This window comes from Acipenser ruthenus, chromosome 9 (genome assembly GCF_902713425.1).
Source record: "Acipenser ruthenus chromosome 9, fAciRut3.2 maternal haplotype, whole genome shotgun sequence".
In the NCBI taxonomy this organism is placed as follows: domain Eukaryota; kingdom Metazoa; phylum Chordata; class Actinopteri; order Acipenseriformes; family Acipenseridae; genus Acipenser; species Acipenser ruthenus.
Genome location: NC_081197.1, coordinates 12,282,649 through 12,304,802, shown reverse-complemented (window position 1 = coordinate 12,304,802; position 22,154 = coordinate 12,282,649). Strand labels below are relative to the sequence as shown.

Below are 22,154 nucleotides of genomic sequence, written 5' to 3'. Positions count from 1 at the left end.
CAGGAAAACAGGGCAGGTTTTAAGTGGGTTATCTTCCCCATTCCAGGCAGACAGCGTAGTGCAAATATAATAGACCCAGGGACAATTCCCATCTTAATGAATTGCCATACTTTGATATGGAAATCCACTGCAACTCTCTTTGTGTCTCCTGCTGTGCTTTGACTTTTATTGTTTTATTAACCCTAATGCAACTATGATATATTAAGTATGAAACTGATACATGGTATCTATGAACTTAGATGTCAACATACAGTACTGTATGTAAATTGGATAGTGCCTCTGCCAATTTGCTACTTGTATTGTAATGTGTATAAACTATATATATATATATATATATATATATATATATATATATATATATATATATATATATATATATATATATATACACACAAAGATAAGCAGAATGAGTAATATATACTCCCTTTCCTTCTTTAAACTACCCTACAGAATCTAATATGCGCTGGCATACGTTACTGAGGTATTTTTAGGGTTCTACAAGCCAGAAGTTATGGTATGTGAGTAACACTTAGTAGTCCAGTAGCACTGTTAATTTATGCTGTTGAACTAAAACAAATTCAGCATTGTATTTTACCTTGTGTCATTTTTTTTGTATGGTTCTGTTATGGTTGGTTTCAAGTTGGTGGTAGGCTTTAGATGCAGTTAATAATATTGACAGTTTGGGTCAAAGGTTTTGGTGGACGAAGTTTAAAGATTAAGTATAAATCATTACCAGCAGAGCAGTAGAAGTCTTAATTCCGTGTCGTTCGTGTGTGTGTGGATGGGAGTTTATACAGTATGTGCTGCATCAACAGATAGAAAACATGACCCCTTATTCAGCATCACAGGCAATTATTCATAGTATAAAATAAGTAGGTAAATAATTACAGGGTGTACATGTGAATACATTTTTTTTTTCTCCATATTTTATTTTATTCAATAGTAAATACTATGTTAGGTTGTATGTAATTGCATGTGTGTTAATATTATTATTATTCCACACATTGTGCTTGGAGTTATTGACATTCTGATAAATGCTGTATGCTTTATTAACTGCAGTGTTATTGCTACCTTCAAGGACTTAAATGCTGTTCATCTCTGCTTAGTTATAAATAGCAGAACTCTGTCTTCCTTCTTGGCCTGCATTTTTCAGAAAGCACTCATACACTCACATACACTTACATACACATACACACCCACATACACATACACATACACACACAGACACACACTCTCACACTCACACACACACACACACACACAGAGACACTCACACATACCCCACACCGCCTTTCTTCTCAAAGTAATGTAGGTTTTATATATTATCTAATACCATGGGGGGGTCTATAAATAACCCAGAAATGTGTGCTGTTACAATTTACTCGTGGGTGAAAGCTGTGCTCTGAAGTCTGTAGGTAATGCATTGTCTTCTGAAGCCTGTGCTTTTAATTTGAGATTAATTGGGTTATTTTAGTCTGAAGGATTTACCAACAATAACATCTGACTGTAGAGATACTCATTTCAATAGTGTGCAAAGCAAAAAGGTAACTAAAAACAACTGTGTTTCCTCTACAATTTTTAAGTAATGTTTGTCTGGTTTCGTCTTGAAAGCCCAGGAAGTGTGCAATGCTGGGAGCGATGATATAAACCTGCATTTTTATCATGATGGATAGATAATATATTGATTAACACTGGGTTGACACACTGATAATTCAGAAACTGTTCAGTATGGTGTATTTAAAAATTCCTTGTATTTTCAGGTGATGGAAATAAAAGGGCAGATGATTCACGTCCTCGAGTCCAACACTGTCCTATTCCTGGGGTCTCCTTGTGTGGACAAGCTGGAGGAGTTGATGGGCCGAGGTCTGCACCTCTCGGACATTCCTATCCATGATGCCACGCGGGACGTCATCCTTGTGGGCGAGCAGACGAAGGCCCAGGACGGCTTGAAGAAGCGCATGGACAAGCTGAAGGCCACTCTAGAAAAGACCCACCAGGCCCTAGAAGAGGAGAAGAAGAGGACTGTGGACCTGCTCTACTCAATCTTCCCTGGGAACGTGGCCCAGCAGCTCTGGCAGGGCAAGACTGTGCAGGCACGCAAGTTTGACGATGTCACCATGCTCTTCTCGGACATCGTTGGCTTTACCGCTGTGTGTGCCAAGTGTACCCCCATGCAGGTGATCAGCATGTTGAATGAGCTCTACACTCTCTTTGATTATCAGTGTGGAATTCTGGACGTATACAAGGTATGTTCCATTTTTTTCCATCCTGTATTTTATGGGAAACTAGTCATTTTTCTACCAATATTCATGTTTTTAAGTATACTTTAGCCATCTGGCTTATTTAAAAAACTAGAGAAACTCAATATTCTATGTTATTGCCACACGTCTAGTGCCAACTTAATGTAGGACTCAGTACTGTAGTGTTTCTTCATTCTTCAGGTTAATGCAGAAAACCACTGTACCTTGAAGACTAAGTGAATCCCTTCAGAGGCCTGGGTCAGAGTTACTGAATAAATTACAAGCTCCATGTAGTGCTGACAGTTTTAAATTTTTCTTCATTCAATGTTTTTTCTCTCCCTTGAGAGCAAAATACTTTTATCTGAAAAGTCAGCAGAGATTGCATGCACTCTCCTTTGTCAGGTCATGCAACAGGAGGCCAATTAACGGTATTGCTTTATGTGTATTACATATATTCTAGTACATCAAAAATGAACCCAATCAGGTCTAGATTTACTAACTTGGTCCCCCCAAGCGTTCTGCATTTCATTCCCAATATGTATTGGAGGACAGTGTATGTTCTCAGTTTACAAGCTCTTTAAACCCTCCCAGGAAGCATCACAAGTAGGGGGCACCTATAAATTGCTTCCCCATTCTCAACTAACCTGTAATGCTTGGTTTCATATGGCCTGAGGTTAATAATGGTAAACAACTGTGTCTTCTAGTTTGTTAAGTAAAATAAATGGGGAGGAGGGGAGTTAAAAAGATGTTAAAAGGTTAACTGGTTTAAGGTTTTCTCTGAGCCAGCAGGAGACTGATTATTTCATTTTGGATTGTTGCAGATAGAAACGATAGGGGATGCATACTGCGTGGCGTCAGGGCTGCACAAGAAGAGTGACTGTCACGCCAAACCAATCGCACTCATGGCCCTGAAGATGATGGAGCTTTCTGAAGAAGTGTTGACTCCAGATGAAAAACCCATACAGGTGAGCATTGATAGGACTGAACACACTGATAAACAATGACATGGAATGACAAACAATAACATACAGTGACATGTCATGACAAAATGTGCATTCTGTATGTAACACTACAATACCAGAGGTTGTTTACATTATGGTTTTTATGACTCTTAAAGTGATTGTTTGTGAGAGAACCACACTTCTTCCTATTTTGTTACCTTGTATCGCAGACCCTGGCTACTTAAAAACACGAATGAGTCATGTGTACGGTGTCCATTTTAGGACATCCTCGGGTAGCACTCCTTTCTGTGTCAGGCATCAGTCCTCCTCGAGTCAGAGCTTCCCAATCCTGGTTCTGGGGACCCACTGTGTCTGCTGGTTTTCATTCCAACTGAGCTCTTAATTGCTTAACTAGACCCTTTATTTGAACTGATTGAATTTGCTTACTTAGACCTTTTTAATTGTTTTCAGCTCTTACAGTTGAAGAGTTAAAAAGTTACTGTTAAAATGTTATAGCTAACTTGAATCAAAACCAGCAGACACAATGTGTCCCCAGGACCAGGATTGGAAAACCCTGGTCTAAATCACCCAATCAGACAAGAGCAAAAAACTTTCAATGCTTCCATTAGATGACACAAATGTCAATCAATCATTCGACAAGTAGGTGGCATTAAGTTATTGTGGTGGATGAGTAAGAAGTTATTAAAGAAAAGAGGATTGTATAATATGTCTGATGTCAAGATGCGAAGAAGATTTGACTTGCAATTTAAATCCAAGCAAATTCAAATAATTAAATTGCACGTTGTAACTTAACACATTTTTAAAGCACTTAAAATATACAACTAAAGAACGGTAAAAATGCATTGACTATTCAGCAGCTACACTGTATTGCTAGCAATTGGTTTACATTTTCATTTTTTTTAAATTATACAATCCTCTTTTCTTTAATAACTTCTTACTCACCCACCACACTAACTTAATGCCATCTGCCTGTCAAACGATTGATTGACATTTTTGTCATCTAATGGAAGCATTAGATGACCTTTAATTAAGCTTCAGCTTGTGGATCCCTGCATGTTTCATTTAGGTTTGGTGAAAATGATGCAGTTTTATCATCGCCCGTGAATATATGCAAATGTTAACTGCTTAACACCTTCCATCTTTTGCTGCTGGTGCACTTAAAAACTTTCCCTAGTAAAAGCACAGTGTGGCAACTGTGGTAAATGCATACCAATTAAAATTACAATTCTGAAAGTAATAAACAATGTCCAACTAAATTAAATGTCTGAATTTTCTGGTTTGGGAAGTTAATTGGGTATATTCCTTTCTGTAAAAATCTGCTGTTTACCATTTGCAGTATAACACTTTTGGAATCTAACCCACAGGCTCTTCAGGAAAAGGGCGCCAAATTGATAGAGCATCTGTATCAGTACCATATACTGTATTCTAAAAAATAATGGTAATTAGTTTTATTCCATAAAAAAAAACAACAGTGCGTGAGTTGAAAATGTATCTATGTTTAACAGGAATATAAATAAGTCTCAAACACAAACACGGTGGTTGTTTTCTGACACGTAATGTACAAAGTGAAGATGACTGTTAAAATGCAATGTAGGGTTTCAGAGTTCAGTGTATTGGGCAAAATAATTTGAAATGGACCTCAATCTAGACGCCTGGGAACCGACTGTAACTCTGCATTTCTGGGACTCCGGTAATTGAGTAAACTATGTGGGTTTGTACCTCTAGCAGTTGCATTGTAAACTGATGGATAAAATAATTGTTATGCAGACTATAGGATGAAAAATGAAGGAAGAAATGTATTTTGCGTCATGTATTAACTTCTGTTTAACAGTGTGTAACTCATTTGGCGTTCAAGAGTAGCATCCTTAATTAAAAACACTGAATCTCAAGATACTGTAGATATAAGTAATAAAAGAGAACACATTTGGGGTGTATCTTGGTTACACCCTGTCAATATTTCCCCTCAATAATAGAAAATCCTAGTTTCCTAGTCTGTTCCAATAAAGCACAGCCATTTTGTAAGGAATTTGGCATATATATATATATATATATATATATATATATATATATATATATATATATATATATATATATATATATATATATATATTCAGCATGAGGTCTGAGGGTTTTTCTATATTAATACAGAACCAGGGAAATTAAATACATTCATCATTATACAGAATTAGAAACAGATATAAAGCTGTAGGATACAAGAAGCAGCAGAGGATTAAGCATTGCTTTAATCTCTGGAATCAGTTCAAACAGTAATTCCGTTATTTTTGATTCCGGATTTCTCAGCGGTGAGTGTGACTCATCATGCTTTCACTATGGTTATATGGGAAATAATAGTGTTGGAAAAATACTAATGGTAAATCTTTTAATTGACCCATGAAAAGACCGCTAGCCAATCGACAGCCTTATAGAGGGTAACAGCCTGAGAAATGTACATCTTACAAGTAACAAACTCCCCAGGTACACTTTTGAGTCCTTAAATTAACCTTCTAGTTTTGATTTATTGCCTTTTGGTTTAATGCCTTGATGAGTATGTCCTGTAAAAAAAATAAAAGGATGTAATAGATGTACTACATCACGATTTGACAGTTGCAGTTATGGCCATTTTAAAAATAATTAATGTGCAGCAGTTATATAGATCTGTAATTGAGTGTTGTTAAATATTGTACGAGACGTCATAGATAATCTAATTAAAATATAACAGTGAAAGCAGCTTTTCATTATAAATTAACACCAGTTAAAACTGAACAAGCTGCAACAGGAAAATATGAGGTATAATTATAGTTCCAGAACAAAGTTGTGTGTCACATAGCAATTAATATGATTAGGTGTTTATTTGTAATTCATTGAGACCTAGATGTCAGGCAGTAATCAAGACCAAAGTTCCCATTAAATGCTGAAGCAATCAGGGTGGTGATTTAAATAGGATACAATAATGTGTTTAATGTTATTTGTACAATGGATTCCTTAGTATGGCAAATACTCACAGATGTTCAGCTCAAGTAGGAGTCACGGTAGTTACTTTGACCAAGTTAGAAAAAAAAGGATAGAGGGAAAATACTGTTAATACCTATACTGGACCAAACTTTATGGGAAATCTCCAGTATTGCTACAGCTGCATTTATTTTTGTAGATGGAACTGAGAAACAGCTTCCTTAAGCTGTCCTCAAAACTCAGATGATACACCTCAGTTAACTTGCCCTACCCTGCACATTCTAAAAGCTAATGCTATCTTCTCTTTGGTCTGGTGACCTGCACTACACAGTTCACCAGTTGAGGTATAATCAGTGTTGAAATATTCACCCGTATAAAGGCCAGCAAGGCCAGCACCATGGACAGCAACCACTTGGTACGCACCCCTGTTTTTAACTACCAGTAGTTCCTTTAGTTGTCTCAAAACAGCACCAGTTTGAATGACAATATCCCTATTTACAGCAAATAGTTCATCTGGTGCTGAAGATGGAGGGCTTTCTGCTTCATCAAAGGAAAAGAAAAGGCTTTAATCAAATTCAAATCTGAAAATTTCTTTTGCTTTATATACATAATTAATTTAAATCAGTAAATAAAGGCGATTCAAGTTCAGGAAATCTCTCTCTCTCTCTCTCTCTCTCTCTCTCTCTCTCTCTCTCTCTCTCTCAAGTATGGAAAATAATGCCTTTCCTTAAGAAGTACTGGGAAGAGTTTTTTTTTGCTTTTTTGGGATAACAATATCAAGACACTAATCAAATCTAGGGTGTAGGATGTAAATGTGCAAACAATTTTGATATTTGTTAAAGGTAAGTTGTTTCAGTTTTCATTTTTAGCATTATCTTCCTCTATTTAGCCTTGAATGAAGAAGAATTAAGGGGGACTTGATTGAAGTCTTTCATATCTTAGAAGGAGTTGACAGAGTTAACCCTAATTAATCCTTAAAGCACATCACACAAACCATGACCAAACCACACAGTGGACAGAGGGTGGGAGACACTTCTTTACACAGAGAGTGGTATTGGTATGGATTGGGTTACCCTGTTGCTGATGCTGAATTGCTGGGATCCTTTAAGACCCAACTTGACAAGGTTTTGAGATCAATCAGCTTCTAGGAACCAGGTGAGCATAGCTGAGCCAAATGGCCTCATTTCATTTCTACATTTTCTTATGTTTTTATGTTGCCCTACTATTGAATGGTAATCATTTTCTCTGTATCAAAATCCACCTGGTGTTATCTGTAGAATCCTAAATGATGGCTTCTTTTGAGTGCTTCCTGATTCTAAAGAAATCACATGATGTGTGACCTTTGGACTCTGCTGGCCACTCCTGCGTCATACTATTACTACAGACCAGGTGGAACACAGCATCATGTGATATTTCAAATATATGTTGGCATTTTTACATTTAATTGAGAGGGATTCAATTTCTGGAAGTCACAGACAAATATCCTGTATTGCAGCACAATCTCGAGAACAAAATGACTTGTGAACTGCCTTGCAGTGCTTACAAGAAATACCTTTCTTTATCTTCCTGGTATCCCGTGGTGTCACTCTTCCATAATCCTGGTTGTTTTGATATTTTTAAGATAACTGGTGGAATACATAGGGGCATCTGTAATACTAAATGTTGGTTATTAGGTGTATGAATGCTCACAATGATCATGTATTTATTTTGATTGCATTAAATGAGTGTTTGACTGCTGTGGTGCAGTTTTAATACATTACCTTATTAATGGGTCTGATACATATGCAAATACATTGTATTCCAGAAAGATTTTGCCCATTATTATTTATGAGCACACGTCTCTATAATACCCATGGAGCACAAGGAACAACACAGTGTTGTTCAAACAAATGAAGAGGCATGAATGTGTGAACTGGTATTGTTTCCAGCTCCGTTACTGTTTGCACCTCAGAGTATTACAGCTTCTGGAGTAGATTGCCTCCAGCCTATATTCAGTAGAGCTGTTCTTGGATTCGTCAGCATCAAAAGGATTGCAACAAAAGTTATTTTAAAATGAGTACTGCAGTACGCACACGCATGTTGCTTAGTTATTTTAAAGTGGTTGGAACGAATTGAATAATTGCATACAATTCTTAGAAATTCTCTCTTTAAGGTAATTGTCAGTTGGTTGCTGTCCATGGTTCTGGATTGAAGTGCTGCTGGAGGCCGGGGTGTACATTTCACCTACTTTATATACAGTTGAATATATGAAGCTCATCTTCATTTCTTCAGTTTCTTTTGCACCCTGGTTAGATCTCATCTGGAGAACTTATCTATAGTACGGCCACCAGCCTATGGGGAAGATATTATTAACCTTTAGAATGTGCAGTGTTGGGCACCCAAGATAATATTAGATCTTCATAATGAGTACATGTTAAAGAAAGAGAGCCTATTCTTTTATCAGAACATCATGGCCATATATCAAATATGTGGATGGTACCTAATACTGCTGCCTGCTTGAAATGATCTGTTCAGCGATATCAATATACATAGTGATCAAGGGGGGTCTGAGTGGGTTAAAATTGGGACAAAATTGGCACCGTTCTAGCAGTAATTGTGTGTCTCCATTTTTAATGATTTTTTTGTATTTACAGCTGAACACACTCTATTAGTTCTTTCTTTTCTGTCACAGCAGCCTGTTTTGTAGGATTCGCACCTGTGAAGAGCATGACACAATTTAGATTGTTTTAGTCAGGCTTGTGTCCACTTTCGCTCACACACGCACAGTGCAATCATTGAAGCCTCAGCGAGCTGGGTCTGTGGGGGTTCTGTGATTCACCCACTGCAAATAGAACGGTGCAATAAAAAATAAAGATCCTCTACCCAAACAGTATGATAACCTGCTGGAGCTGGCCTTGGTGTTCAAAGAAGCGAACACAGAGGGACTCCAGATTGATTTTTTTTTTGTTACTCAGCAAAGATGACATGTTGACACAATCAGACTTGAGGCCAGCTCCCTGGGTACTCATATAAATGTCACGTATCCACAGAGACTGTCTTCAGGTTCTGGCTTCTCTTATGCCTTCTCAGACAATGCGATGAAACCACTTTCTAACCCTTTCAACAATGCCTTTATACATACTGAGGTATGTAAACACTGATCAAAGCTGATAAGTACTGGATTTCAAGTGTTATCAGATAAGAACGTGAATGGTTCTGAATGGTCATACTTAGTACTTAGACACTAATCCTAGTGATAATAGCCAAATGGAAAATGGTAATAGATCTATCTGACAGCACAGAATTGAATGCATATGAAACTGGGATTGCTTCATATGCAACTAAGAGGTATTTTCTCATATTTTATTTGTGCACAAGTAGACACTCTTAACAGATTTATAAGTGTAGTTGCTACTGGAAGTGACTAATTAAATGTATAATCAGTCTGGGCCTTTTAATCAATTTTAAAGTGTTACCATTCCTTATTTATTGTCCGCATAGATTTTCTGCAACAGTATGCTGCAGTACTTTGTATAATAAATTGTGGAACACCCAGTTTTAGTCCAAACTAAGACCTGGGCAGCAAACAGCAGCCTGTAAAATAGGTATCCTTAAAAGGTGATACTTGATGACCCATGTTGTCAAGGAAACACATACAGTGTCTAGTCAAAGTTGTCACATTATCGTTTCTGCTTTATCCAATGGCTTTTATAAAACCACAAAATGCCTGTTTATGCTTATTTGAAATTGTGCAGATTATGTGTAACAAATGCACCAGGCTAAATACATTCTGACAATCTGACAATCTGAACTCTCAACCCTCAGATTGACTGGCTATACCAAGACTTACTGCCTGCAGTGAGGAGGCTGCAGTGAAACAGCTAGATACCTTGTGATCGATGTCTGTTGTGTTAATGTGTCTCATCACAGGAGGGTCCTAACACTGCGTCACATTTAGAAATCTCGGTCCAGGGTGTTTGTGAGAGAGTAGAGAATTCAAGTGTACCTGCTAGCACCAGCAGGGTGTCTGTACGTATCTCAGCTGAAATGGAGTGACAGTAATTTGTCTTAGTCACAGCGCTGCCCTATTTCACATTAGCAGCACTAGCTAATGGCCAGGATAGGAAAATAATGCCCATTCATCACTCAGGTCACAGCCAGTGGTCCTGTCTCAAATGCCAGTTACGCTGTTGTATTTTGGAAATTACAGTCTTGGAGAGTATATTGTACATACTACGTGGTAGAGCACACAGAAACTGATCTTTATACACTTATAACAGTGTACAGATGTCGTCATATGATTATTTGGACTTTCCCTTTCAGCCAGGCCAGGGAACGTGCATTCTAATCACAAACCTTTGACCACCAGGCCACTTGGTCTCTGTAAACACACTGCCTGTATCTTGCCAAGTGGAATCCCATTTTGATCTTGCTGGGAAGCTGAAATCTGAAATGGAGACAATCACAGTAACTGCAATGGCTCATCTGAGGATTATCTTCCAGTGATCTGCTAAAAACCTGACTTTAAACAGTACGTATAAACCTTATAAATGATAAGAACACAAAATAAATCTTTAATTCATAACAGTACAATATGCGTGAGAGCGTGGATTATGAAACTGACATCACACACAGTCACTAACTTCCCAGTTGCTGCAGATTTCTCATCTGACTCCATATGCAGTATAACTGCTCCTGAGTGTTTTTACTTAACTAATTGATGTGTTGCTAAAATGCTTTTGCAAAGATTTGAATAGAATCCAATACAATTTCAGTGTTGACTGGAGTACAGCAGGAATGCAAACTTTGTATTTGTGTAGCAGTAAAAAGCGTAAGGAACGTCAAAGCTGTCAAGTTCAAGATTGATGAGGATTTGAACACCTGATATTCCAGCTGTGAAGTTCTTCCAGCCTCTTTTCTCAAGCACTACAGGTCTACCATCACTCTCCAGGGCACAGTTCCACTTGGACGACCCTCATAGCGTTGCATTTTATGTCTGGTTAAATGAATCTCTCAGCATGTTAAATCAATCCCTCAGTATTTTCGGTACAGTAATATGGGCATATATCTGTATTATGGTTCACAGCAGCACATTCATTTACAAAATACGCATTTCACCAGAAAATAATTGGGACAGTGCTGGGATACATAATGTACAGTGCATGCTGGAGGGCAGCGTTGAACTGTAAGTGAACTTGCTGCTGTATCCTAGGGTCACCTTGATGATGTGGCCTCACTTCAGTGGGGCTTATCCTAGAAATGCACATTTCTCAATAAATTGGTACATTCACTGCGCAGTTGCTGTTATCAGTTAATTTGTGTCAAAGTCTCTGAATCAGTTCACTCCCACTTTTCTTCCTGGCTTAAGAAAGTGTGCTTGTATTCAATTAACAGCTCCCTCGCCTCAGTGCTGTTGGAGCAGTGGGAAGCTTTTAAGTTCTATTAATAGTCTCCTTCTGTTCCACCAGCACAGAGCCGAGGAGTACAGGGCAGAAACATTGACAAGTCTCAATATATTGACACTGACAATGCACTGATAGAATAAGCTTTATTTTATATTAAGTCTACAGTACAGAAATAACTATTTGCAGCTGTCTGTACATTTCTGTTTTACCACAGCGGAGCAAAATGTGTTGGTTCTGTTTTTTTATGGATTCATCTCTTGGTGCACTGGACTCATCTGCCTGATGTCTTAAGGCTGAAAGAAATTCAACACTTGCCCTCAACTGACCTCTATGGCTAATGTGCATTGCATTTTATGTGGCTATGCAATGATCTGGTATGATGTCGTCATGTCACAGGAGGAGCATTTTTAAACTCGCAACCACACACAATCATTCCCACACAAGTCACTGATTTGCTGTATATACTGAAAGGGAAAACTTTGTTAATGGGCTTGATTTTTTCTGAAAGGAAATTACCATCATTTACCATTCTAAAACCAATATGAAAGGGTACGATTCGCTTGGCCTGAGTGTGCCACATGGGGTAGGGAAGACCTATGTGGTTTCTTTTTTGGTTTATAACCAGAAATGTTCAGTAGTTGTCATGTAATGGAGCGTCTACATGAATTTCTTTGACCCTAATCTGCTTTGATTGTTATTTGTTTTAAAATTTTAACACCATTCTCTGACCAGGCAAAACCAACAGTACAAAATAACTACAACTTTCTGTTTGTATAACTTATTGTATGCATTTCTTACAGTTTTTAAAAACACAAGTACACAGTGCTGGAAATAGATGCTTCCTGTTACAGGGGGGCACACACAAGGTATCAAAAAGAAATGATCTCAGTAGAAAACTGGTTCAATCAGAGCCAACGTACTGAGGAGATAATCAAAGGAACCCTTGCAGTATGTGTGCTATTTTTAATCGAATCTTCTAGTGTCTGGGGCACTTCACTGGGCAGTATCTAAAACAGTGGCACACCAAATATTCAAAATCTGTTTTCCTGTCTTAAGTTACCTTCACTGTCATTATTCCTTCCCCCAATGTCATTGTGGTGCTCAACCTTTTAATTTCTTGTAAGTTGAGTAAGTATCTTCAAATTGTATTTTCTTCATTTTGTTCCTTCTTAGTACTATACCTGTTTTTATTTATCTGTGTTAAGGTGATTTGACTATTCAGATACTGCTCTTCAGTCCTAGGTGCCTGTCTTAATGTAGGCTGGGTCAGACAAAATATCTTTCCTTTACCGAGCACCAGTAGCATGTAGCGCACTGCAGCGTTTCTCCAGATAAACAAAAGGAAATCCCTTCCGAAGTGGAAGATCACTGGACCCCTTGGCTGATCTAACCCACATTATTTATGTCTATGGCAGGTCCTGAACTTCAGTCAAACCTTAACACAGACTTAAAAATAAAGCTAAAACACAATAATTGCAATAAGAACCACTAAAACATCTCCAATGGTGCAGCACTTAGAATAGCAATCTTCAAGGCTGTCTGCAGGTATTAATGCCCACTTGTATTATACTGTAATACCACTTGTGACAGAGATCGAATGTTTCTTGGTGTTAGATCTCCCTCTCGACCTGTGAGGGCACTGTGTAACGGGAACAGAGTACCCTTAACTAAATGACACGACAGTTTATTCCGTAGGGTAGGTGGAAGTTGGTTATTTAGGAAAGGGGCGCAGCTACGGTATCCAAACTCAATGACCCAGACGGTAAACGGTGTGGCATCTGAGGATTGGAGGAGCGGATGCGCTCGTTAACCTAGGGGTCATGAGGGAGGATATAAATAGGGGACTTAGCATAAGTGATCTGTTCCTTGGTAAATGGTTAGTGCTAAAAACCTACAAGGAGTCTGTGTGCTGTTTCGTGAACCATGAGTTTTGTTTTGTGTTTGTTAGTGTTTTGTTAACTGTCGTCTGTTTTTAATAGACTACCAGTTGCACGATCCGGAGCTGTAGCGAAAGCCAGCAAAAACCCGGACATCACTTTCACCCCTGCATTTCACGGAGAACTGTATTACACCACTTGCACCTATTCACTATCACTAATAACTGTGTTTGTGTTTTGGGTTTAGTGTTGGTGTGTAAAACTGGACTTTTTGGCTTACGGGGTCAAACCTGGGGAATTACAGATACACGCCGCTGTATCACTCCAACATTATTATTTACAGGTGTTTGCCATAAGGCTCTGGACATTGTTAATTAAATCAATAAACACCCTTGCACCTGAAATCATTGTCTGTCTGTTTTATATTCGCTCTGCACTGCACTCACCTGTATTCACTCACCACTTTGCCACACACTCCATAAGGGGATCAGTGGAAATGGTACTGACGCTATTACAGGGTAGGAAAAAAAAGCCATTTACAGATTTATGAAATACATCTCATTTAAAAATTCGATTGTGATATAGCTACTGGACTGGGATTTTCAAGGTTGAAGTGTGCTGTCACAGTTTCTGTTTGATAACCACTGCTCCAAGCCATGAGTAAAAAATGTCTCCTTTTATTTCCTTTGCTTTGTTTTTCAGTTGAGAATTGGAATTCACTCAGGGTCTGTTCTGGCTGGTGTTGTTGGTGTGAAAATGCCTCGTTACTGCCTGTTTGGGAACAATGTCACTCTTGCCAGCAAGTTTGAGTCTGGAAGCCATCCACGGTGTATCAATGTCAGCCCAACCTCATACCAGTGAGTACCAACCAGGGGAAAACACACTGATAGGAATAAAATAGCATTGTGGGACACTGCTGTTCAAGCAAACAGGAACAGCTACCGAGTGCTTATGGAAATATAATCATTGAAACGAGGTGTGAAAGTATGGGGGGGGGGGGGGGAATCTATTTTAAAATGATATAAATGGAATAGCAGAGTTGTGTCTGATTGGTTGTTAAAGTATCCGTTTTCCTTTTCATCTGGTTGCTATGACATTTCACTGCTTATATTTTTATTCATGTTTATATTGTTCATTAATCCTATTAGCAAATGACTGTGATGGGTAATTTCCAGCAAGACAAGCCATGGGACAAATTGAATAGAGGTTAAAGGCTCCATGTTCCATTACGAATCCACTGTGCCATACCAGCCCCTTTCTACTGATTAATGTCAGTGCAATGGGCCGGCTCTATTGGCTACCTTAATTCAGACTTGTAATCAAAATAGGAGAAAGACATAATTAACAAAGACTATAGCAATTGGTTGCCCTCTAAAGCCCCAAGGATTTTAAAGGAGCACATTGAAGCAGTGAATAAAATTGCCTGTACTAGAGATTATTTAAACTTTTTTGTTAAAAAGCAGTTTGCTTGACTTGTATTCTGTGTCATTTTGACACCCTGAACTTTCTCTAATTACCTTGACATTTTCAGACGGATGAATACCGACACCTTTAGCACTTTCCATATCTTGTATAATACTCTGAGCTTCTTTGTCTAGCACTGAGAAATGTTCTTCATGTCTAAATGTCAGCAACCAAACAAACAGGAGCAACTACAGCCTGCTTAAGGAAATTCTCTAATTGAATCGAGATCTTAGATAATGCAATAAAATCAGCATAATGATCTAAATGGGGACTCTGTGCAAAGCAGTGTTGGAGTAGACGATAAAGAATGTATTTTCCTTTTTAACTGGTTTCTATGGCGTCTTGCATGTTTCTATCTGTCAAAGCCATTAGAAAATGCTATTTCAACCTCTGTCCTTGATTTTCCTATTGCATTTAATTAGCTGGTTGATGAAATACCAGTAGAGAGGGCCGTATCCTAACAACCAGAGCTTGCAATGTGGATGACTGTTATTTATTTATTTTTTCTCTTAGAAATTACCTTTTTTATATATATCAACTACAGTATGTTGTGTTGTTTGTATTTACATTGAAAATAATTAAAATCATTTCCTGTAATCAGATATTATTTTCTGTTGTATTTTCCACTTGTAACGTAGCCACATGTCAAACTGTTGCTGTGGTAACCACTTTTCTTTTATTGTTCAAGGACATTTTTGCCTTTAGAGCTTAATGGCTGTAAATCACATAGAATTTTCTAGAGACTATCACTGCATAAGCAGCATACATGACATACTTACCTCAGAAATAACACTATGAGTAAATATTAACTATATCTATGTGTAAATTGTTAGGCAGACCACCAGGTTCAATATCAGTGCTTGAAGGTGTTATCTGTAATGGTTGCTGAAAGAATATGCAGTGGCAATCAGGTTTCAATGGGGGCCGGGGCTCTCGAAAGCTACAACTAACTCTGGGGAATGTAAACACACTGGCCAATGGATCTGTGAAAGACATAGGACAAGATGCTCAAAGTCTATTCCAAATTGTAATTAACATTTTTTTTTCAGAAAGAAAATGTGTACCCAATTAAGTTAACACCCCCCTCCTCAGATTTAGCGTTTTGCCAGTAATCTTAAGTTGTTTATTAGTTGGTGTTGTCAGGTTTCTGATGACTTGAACATAGCAATTTAAATACAATTTTTTACATTATTATAATAATCATTTATTGTACTTGGATTCATTTGCAGGACAAATATGATGATGGTTGGTAAAGTGGGCTCTTCCCCAGGGCAGAAGAGAGCCCAAATTCTCTCAAGCACAAAACACATATAGGGCCCAATTTATCAAGGTGTTTCCAGTAAAATCTCCACTTTAAACACTTGGGTGGCTTGTCAGGTCGAATCAGTGGTGTCCTGGCTTGTGGCCCTAAACCCCATTGACAGTGTCCCTTTTTATTCTATAAGTTAAATCCTCTGGTTATTTAATAGCTTTTGTCCCTGGAGGGGTTGTTAAGCTTTGACTTGCCTATATACAGTAGGACGAAGAATGATCCTGATTCATAGTGCTCAGGCAACAGGGAGGGATTGGAAAAGCAAAACCACAGACAGCAGCACTTTCTAGTTAAATATTCTGTTTGCTTTTTTTTTTTTACAGCATGTATTGGACTGACTTTCCAGCTTGCTTGTACTTACTGCTAATAATCAATGAAGCATATTGTAGCAAAATACACTGGGGCTTGAAACTGAGGATAGAGCTTTTTTTTGTATCTAGCAGTCATGGTGGAGATGTGTCCAAACTCTGATATTTAATCTAGGTAGTGCAGCAAATGTGCATCAGTTCAGGGGAAATGAGCTACTTTTGAAATGTGGGGTTTAGAAACCAGCAATGTCTTTCACTCTAATGCCTGTCCTGTTTTTAGTATCATATTTCAGATGCTGTCATACATTATTTTGGTTCATAATTCAATTAAGAAAACAGCTTACATTGCCCCTTATAAAAGCTTAACATAGTTGTAGCATAGCAAAGTGTAAAAACACACGATGAAAGCATGGTAAAGCATAGGTAATAATTGTAAAGCACAGGGCAGTATGGTAAATCAAAATAAAAAAATTCAAAACATGGTAAATCCCTAGTATAACCATGGGAAAGACAACATGACACTTTTACAAGGGGGGAATCCTTAAAGGATTCTTCTTGTTGATCCTAATTTCTTTATAGTTGTGTACCAATGTCAGGTGGTATTTTATTACTATTATTTTTTTTTATTTTTTTTTACCTTTCTCACAAAATGATGCATGATTTTCACTGGAGTAAAATGCTTTAAGCCTTAGAACACCCTGCTAAGCACCAGTTTAAGAATATAGAATGAGATCAAATGCCACAGCAGTTCATTTGAATTATTTAGAATGTGCTTCTCCCTGCATTGGAAAGGCACAAATGAAAGCAGCGGAGCATACATGCTGACAGAGTGAGGAGAAAGTAGGGCAGCGTTGCCACTGCCTCAAAGAGAATTTCCATTTGAATGCTGCTGTTTTTGTTTTACACTTAGGGGTGCAATACATTGAATCAAACACCCGTGGCAAGTTTGACTGAATGTCAGATAGGGGAAGGAAAAATCACTGGTCCTGTTTTATGTAATTGATTTCATCCTCAGTAAGCTTTGCATATGTATGTTACCCCGTAATTGACATGGATCTGAATTAGCTATGTGACCGGCTGGCTTGCAGTGGTGATGTGTGATGACGTCACGGACCAGGAAGTAACTGAAACCAGAACAATGGATGGGCGGGTGAAGCTGAATGCTATGGCACTCAGCTGAATTTATTAATAAACAAAACAAAAACAAAAGATTTAAACAAAACAACAAAACACAAAACAAAAAGGCACAAGGGCCAAACGAATAAACAAAGACTGTTTAGCAGTCGTTTTTTTAAATGTTATTTTTCCTCGCTCTCACTCTCGCTCTCTCCCTGTACTCTCCTCTGTACACTCCACCCCGCAGCACGGGCAGCTGCAGGTTCTTATACTCTGGCCGAGGGGTTAACTAGCTGTTAATTATCTTATTACCCCTCGGCTGCAGTCTGCATGCATTTGGTAAGGATGCATGACTGTCAGCTAGTTAAATAATCAGTAGCTGATCAGTCATGCATCCTCACAAGGTTTTTAAATATAAATAAGAAATACGCGGCGCTGTTATCCGCGAAGCAAACAATAATACAAATAATAATAATTAGGGGCGGGACACTCCGCCACAGCTAACAAAATCTTTTTTTTTTGTTTTTATTTGGAGTTTGTGAAATTGGTGCTCAGCTTAATGCATCTCAAGCCTAAACTGAATGGCCACCCTTTCCTGCTATTCATTCCTGAGTTTAACAACACTGCCCAGTCAATGAGGGAAGTGATTTCAGTAGTATATAGGCTTGACCCCACAGTTGACAGTGTATATTTCCAACAGTACCATGATAGTCCCTCTACATTACATCAGGCCCATCACTTACCAAACTTTCCCTTTGGTATAGGATGTGGCCATTTTGTGGAGTTTACACTTAAAATAATGCGGCCTGTGTCTCTGAGCTGGTATTTCTTCGGTTGTGATGAGGCAAAAATGTATTCGCGTTTAGAAAGGGCATTATAGCTCATGCCAAACTAGTTGGAACTTTCCAGACTACAACTGTGTCAAATGACTGATTGGTCTCTGCAAATACTGTATTCGAATCCTTAAATTTACTAAAGTACCTACTGAAGTAATTATTATATAATATGTCTGTGAAGGCAGACTTTGTCCCCCTGGTTTTTAGTTCTGCAAGGATAAACTGACAGTTTTGGAAAGTGTGTTCATATTTTTCAGAAAGGCTAATGTGCTTTCATTTTTCTTCCCCTCAGGCTACTTAAAGGAGATAACAACTTTGTCTTTATCCCCCGGTCACACCAGGAGCTTCCAGACAACTTCCCAAAGGAAATCCCTGGCATTTGCTATTTCCTGAAGGCAGGCAATTCCCAGAGCCAGAACACGGGAGCCTCGGTAGCCACTGCAGCCAGCGGCACATCCACTCGCATCAGAAAGATCTCTTACAACATCGGCACCATGTTCCTTCGGGAGACCAGTTTATGAGGACTGGATGCAATCTTGCAGAGATTGTGCCAGGGAGCGCATTGCTTCAGATTCACAGTACAGGACTGCCCAAGGTCTTTTGGAGAATAGGCTCCTTTGACATTTAACACAGAGAAAAAAAGAGATGGAACTTAAATAACACGCTCTTAGCACTACAGGTATTATATATTATGGTATAATTTGGTGCCCTTTTATCTAACATGGACTAAAAAGTTATTCTAGCACATGCATTATATAATCTGTCTTATTCCCTGTAGGCAAACAAGTATTCTTTCTCTCTGTCTTTCTCACCCTTGTCTTTCTCTTTCTCTCTCTCTTTCTTGGTATTTAATGAGGTAGAGGGTTACTTTGTCTTTAGTTCTGTGGCAGCTTAGTCTATTAATGAAGCTGTCTCTCCGGCTGTTTTAGGATGCATTCCCAGTTTAGAAAGCTTTGTTTTTTGATGGATAATCAGCATGCATTGTTAATGTACCATTCAACGTGTGTATTGAAGTGGGTCATTCAATAATAAAGCTGTGTTGTTGTTCTTACACCCAGACATCCCTACAGCAAATTAGATGACCAATAAAAGCTGCCTAACTGCTTTTAAAAAGCCATGTCAAAATTGTGGTCCCTTATAAAAGCCCATATACTGTAATAGCATGTCAAGCCTTGTAATGAGTCATAGCAAAACTTGGTTATAATACCCTGGTGTTTGTTATGGTACTACTATTAGCAGGCTAATGTTAGGAACTTTTCTGTACTCTTCAGAAAGCTTTTGAGGCAGATATATAAATGCAGAATGGCTAGGATCAGACATGTATATGTACAGTATTATCCATTTTACCACTAAAATAGGTGCTCACTAAATATCTTGTTATCCATTAAATTGAATTCCCATATTTAAATAAGTGCAAACGATTTTAATGAGAAATCTAAGCCACAAGTGCAGTCACCATTACTCTGTTTATGGGAAGGGTCAGTTGAGCGGTTCTGTTGTACATACTGTATATACTAACTTTAGCTAAATGAAAAGCAGGAAATATATATTTTATTAACTGTGCATCACACATTAAAAATAAGCAAGTGTTTGTTTATCAGGCGTTTTGATTGGTTAAGAGGAATGGTTATACAAAAGGTCAGCCAAAAATCTTACAGTCCTGAAACATGGGCAGCCTTTTTAAAGGACTCATCTAAAGCTGTGTCTGTAGTTCTGCCTTGCTCAGCTGCAAGCTCAAAGCTGTTATTGTTCATGACGTTTTCAAAAGCGATCGTTTACATCTCCACAGTCTGTGACAGCATAGACAGAAGGTGTTGCCTATTCTTTAGGGTTTTATTCCAATCTGTAATTTTTTTTAATCTGATTTTATAACATTAAAAGTTTTTTTTTTTAAATAACATTAAAGTGAGTATTTCTCCTTTCAAGTAAACTACAAATTGGAACAGGTCCCTCTGTGATGTGATTTCCTGTTATTGTTGTTGTTTTCTGTAACCAGATTTATTACAGATGGAGGGGAGAACACTGACTTAAGCAGATACAATGTATTTCTTTCACGAAGCACCAACATGATTGCCATTCAAAAAACTTTTTTTTTTTTTTTTTTACGATGTCAGTTACATCAAACTCAGCCCTTAAATACCATGTGTCTTGTATATACAAATGTGATATTTTCCTACTGGCGTACAAGGCTGTGATTCTGAGCAGAGTCTGCTAAAATGTGATATTCTAGCAATATGCTCCTGCTTGACTTTGGCTGTCTAAACAGGAGAAAACAATCTGCCCAATCAGGCTAAATAGTACACTAGGGACATTTTCTGAATTTACTACAGCAAGCATTGATCTGTAGCATATATCATTTTTAAAAACATTTGTTTCAGTGATTTAGTTGCTAGTTGCTCCTTTTACAAAAGTAAAAGGAGCAAATAGCGATGTGACAAGAGACTAAACATTGTATTGTTTTGAGTCGTAACAGAATAGCATCTTCAGGGATTTAATTAAGACCCCCCTTTGGATAACAGATGCATGTTTTAATGAGAGTTTCACTGCTGTATGTAATTGGCTCCCGCGGTTGCATTCATTTCTCCAGAGGAAGACACAGTGGAGCTGTATGTACAGTTGTTGTCAAAAGTTTACATACCCCAATGGAAATGTGTAATTTCTAGAAATTTCTCAAACAACGAATTTTAGGAAAAATCTTTTGTAGCAAAAGATTTGTTTTTATGGATGAAAAAAAGAAATTGATATCTACAATTACTTATTTCAACAATTTTTTTTGGCAAAATTCAAAAAATGCTAATTCAAAAGTATTCATACTCTTTGATGCTATGATAGTATTGTCTACAAGGTGCTGGAAACTTCAATATGATAATGCAGAACCTAATTCTAGAAAAGTCTAGAAAATGCTGGACTGTGCTATCTGAAGACCTTAGGCAAAAATTATTTATTATCATAAAGTGGAGAAGGATACAAGAAGATTTTCAAGCATTTGAGTATCCCAATTTTCAACTATTGTTTCTATTATCAAGAAGTACAAGACTTGTGGTACTGTCACAATGCTCCCTCGGTCTGGAAGAAAGAAGGTTCTTTCACCAAGAATGTTGAAGAATTGTGAAGAAGGTTAATAACAATCCGAGATTGTGTGACTGGTAATCCCTGCAGCAATATAAAGCTGTGGGAGAGGGGCTCCCGAGTGGCACATCCAGTAAAGGCGCTCTGCGCGGAGTGCAGGATGTGCCCTATAGCCTGGAGATCGCAGGTTCGAATCCAGGCTATGTCACAGCTGACCGTGACCGGGAGTTCCTAGGGGGCGGTGCACAATTGGCTGAGTGCTGCCCGGGTAGGAAGGGCTTAGGTCGGCAGGGGAATCCACGGCTCACCGCGCATCAGCGACCCCTGTGGCCGATAGTGCGCCTGTGGCTCTGCAGCGGAGCCGCCAGATCTGTGTTGTCCTCCGGCACTATAGGTCTGGTGGCATTGCTGTGGATCTGCAGTGCGAAAAATGACGGCTTGGCAGGAGCACGTTTCGGAGGACGCGTGTTCCAGCCTCTGTTTCCCGAGTCGGCGGGGGGGTTGCGAGCGGTGAGCCGAGGATACAGATAATAATTGGGCATGCTAAATTGGGGTGAAAATCGGGGTAAAATAATTGGTGACGACTAAATTAAAAAAAAAAAAAAGCTGTGGGAGCAGCACAACTGCAAACAGTTTA

General features: G+C 38.4%; 1 protein-coding gene across 2 annotated transcripts in view; it reads left to right on the top strand.

The window, feature by feature from the left end:
- The window catches only part of LOC117405425 (guanylate cyclase soluble subunit alpha-2), a 40,365-nt gene extending 20,023 nt beyond the window's left edge, over positions 1-20,342 (top strand). For both annotated transcript variants that reach the window (XM_059031153.1, XM_059031154.1), the window contains 4 exons: positions 1,761-2,246; positions 3,062-3,205; positions 14,115-14,269; positions 18,741-20,342. In XM_059031153.1, coding sequence (XP_058887136.1) covers positions 1,761-2,246; positions 3,062-3,205; positions 14,115-14,269; positions 18,741-18,969 — 1,014 coding nt within the window. In that variant the 3' untranslated portion in view covers positions 18,970-20,342. The remainder of the gene's footprint in view (positions 1-1,760; positions 2,247-3,061; positions 3,206-14,114; positions 14,270-18,740) is intronic.
- The last annotated feature ends 1,812 nt before the right edge of the window (positions 20,343-22,154 follow it).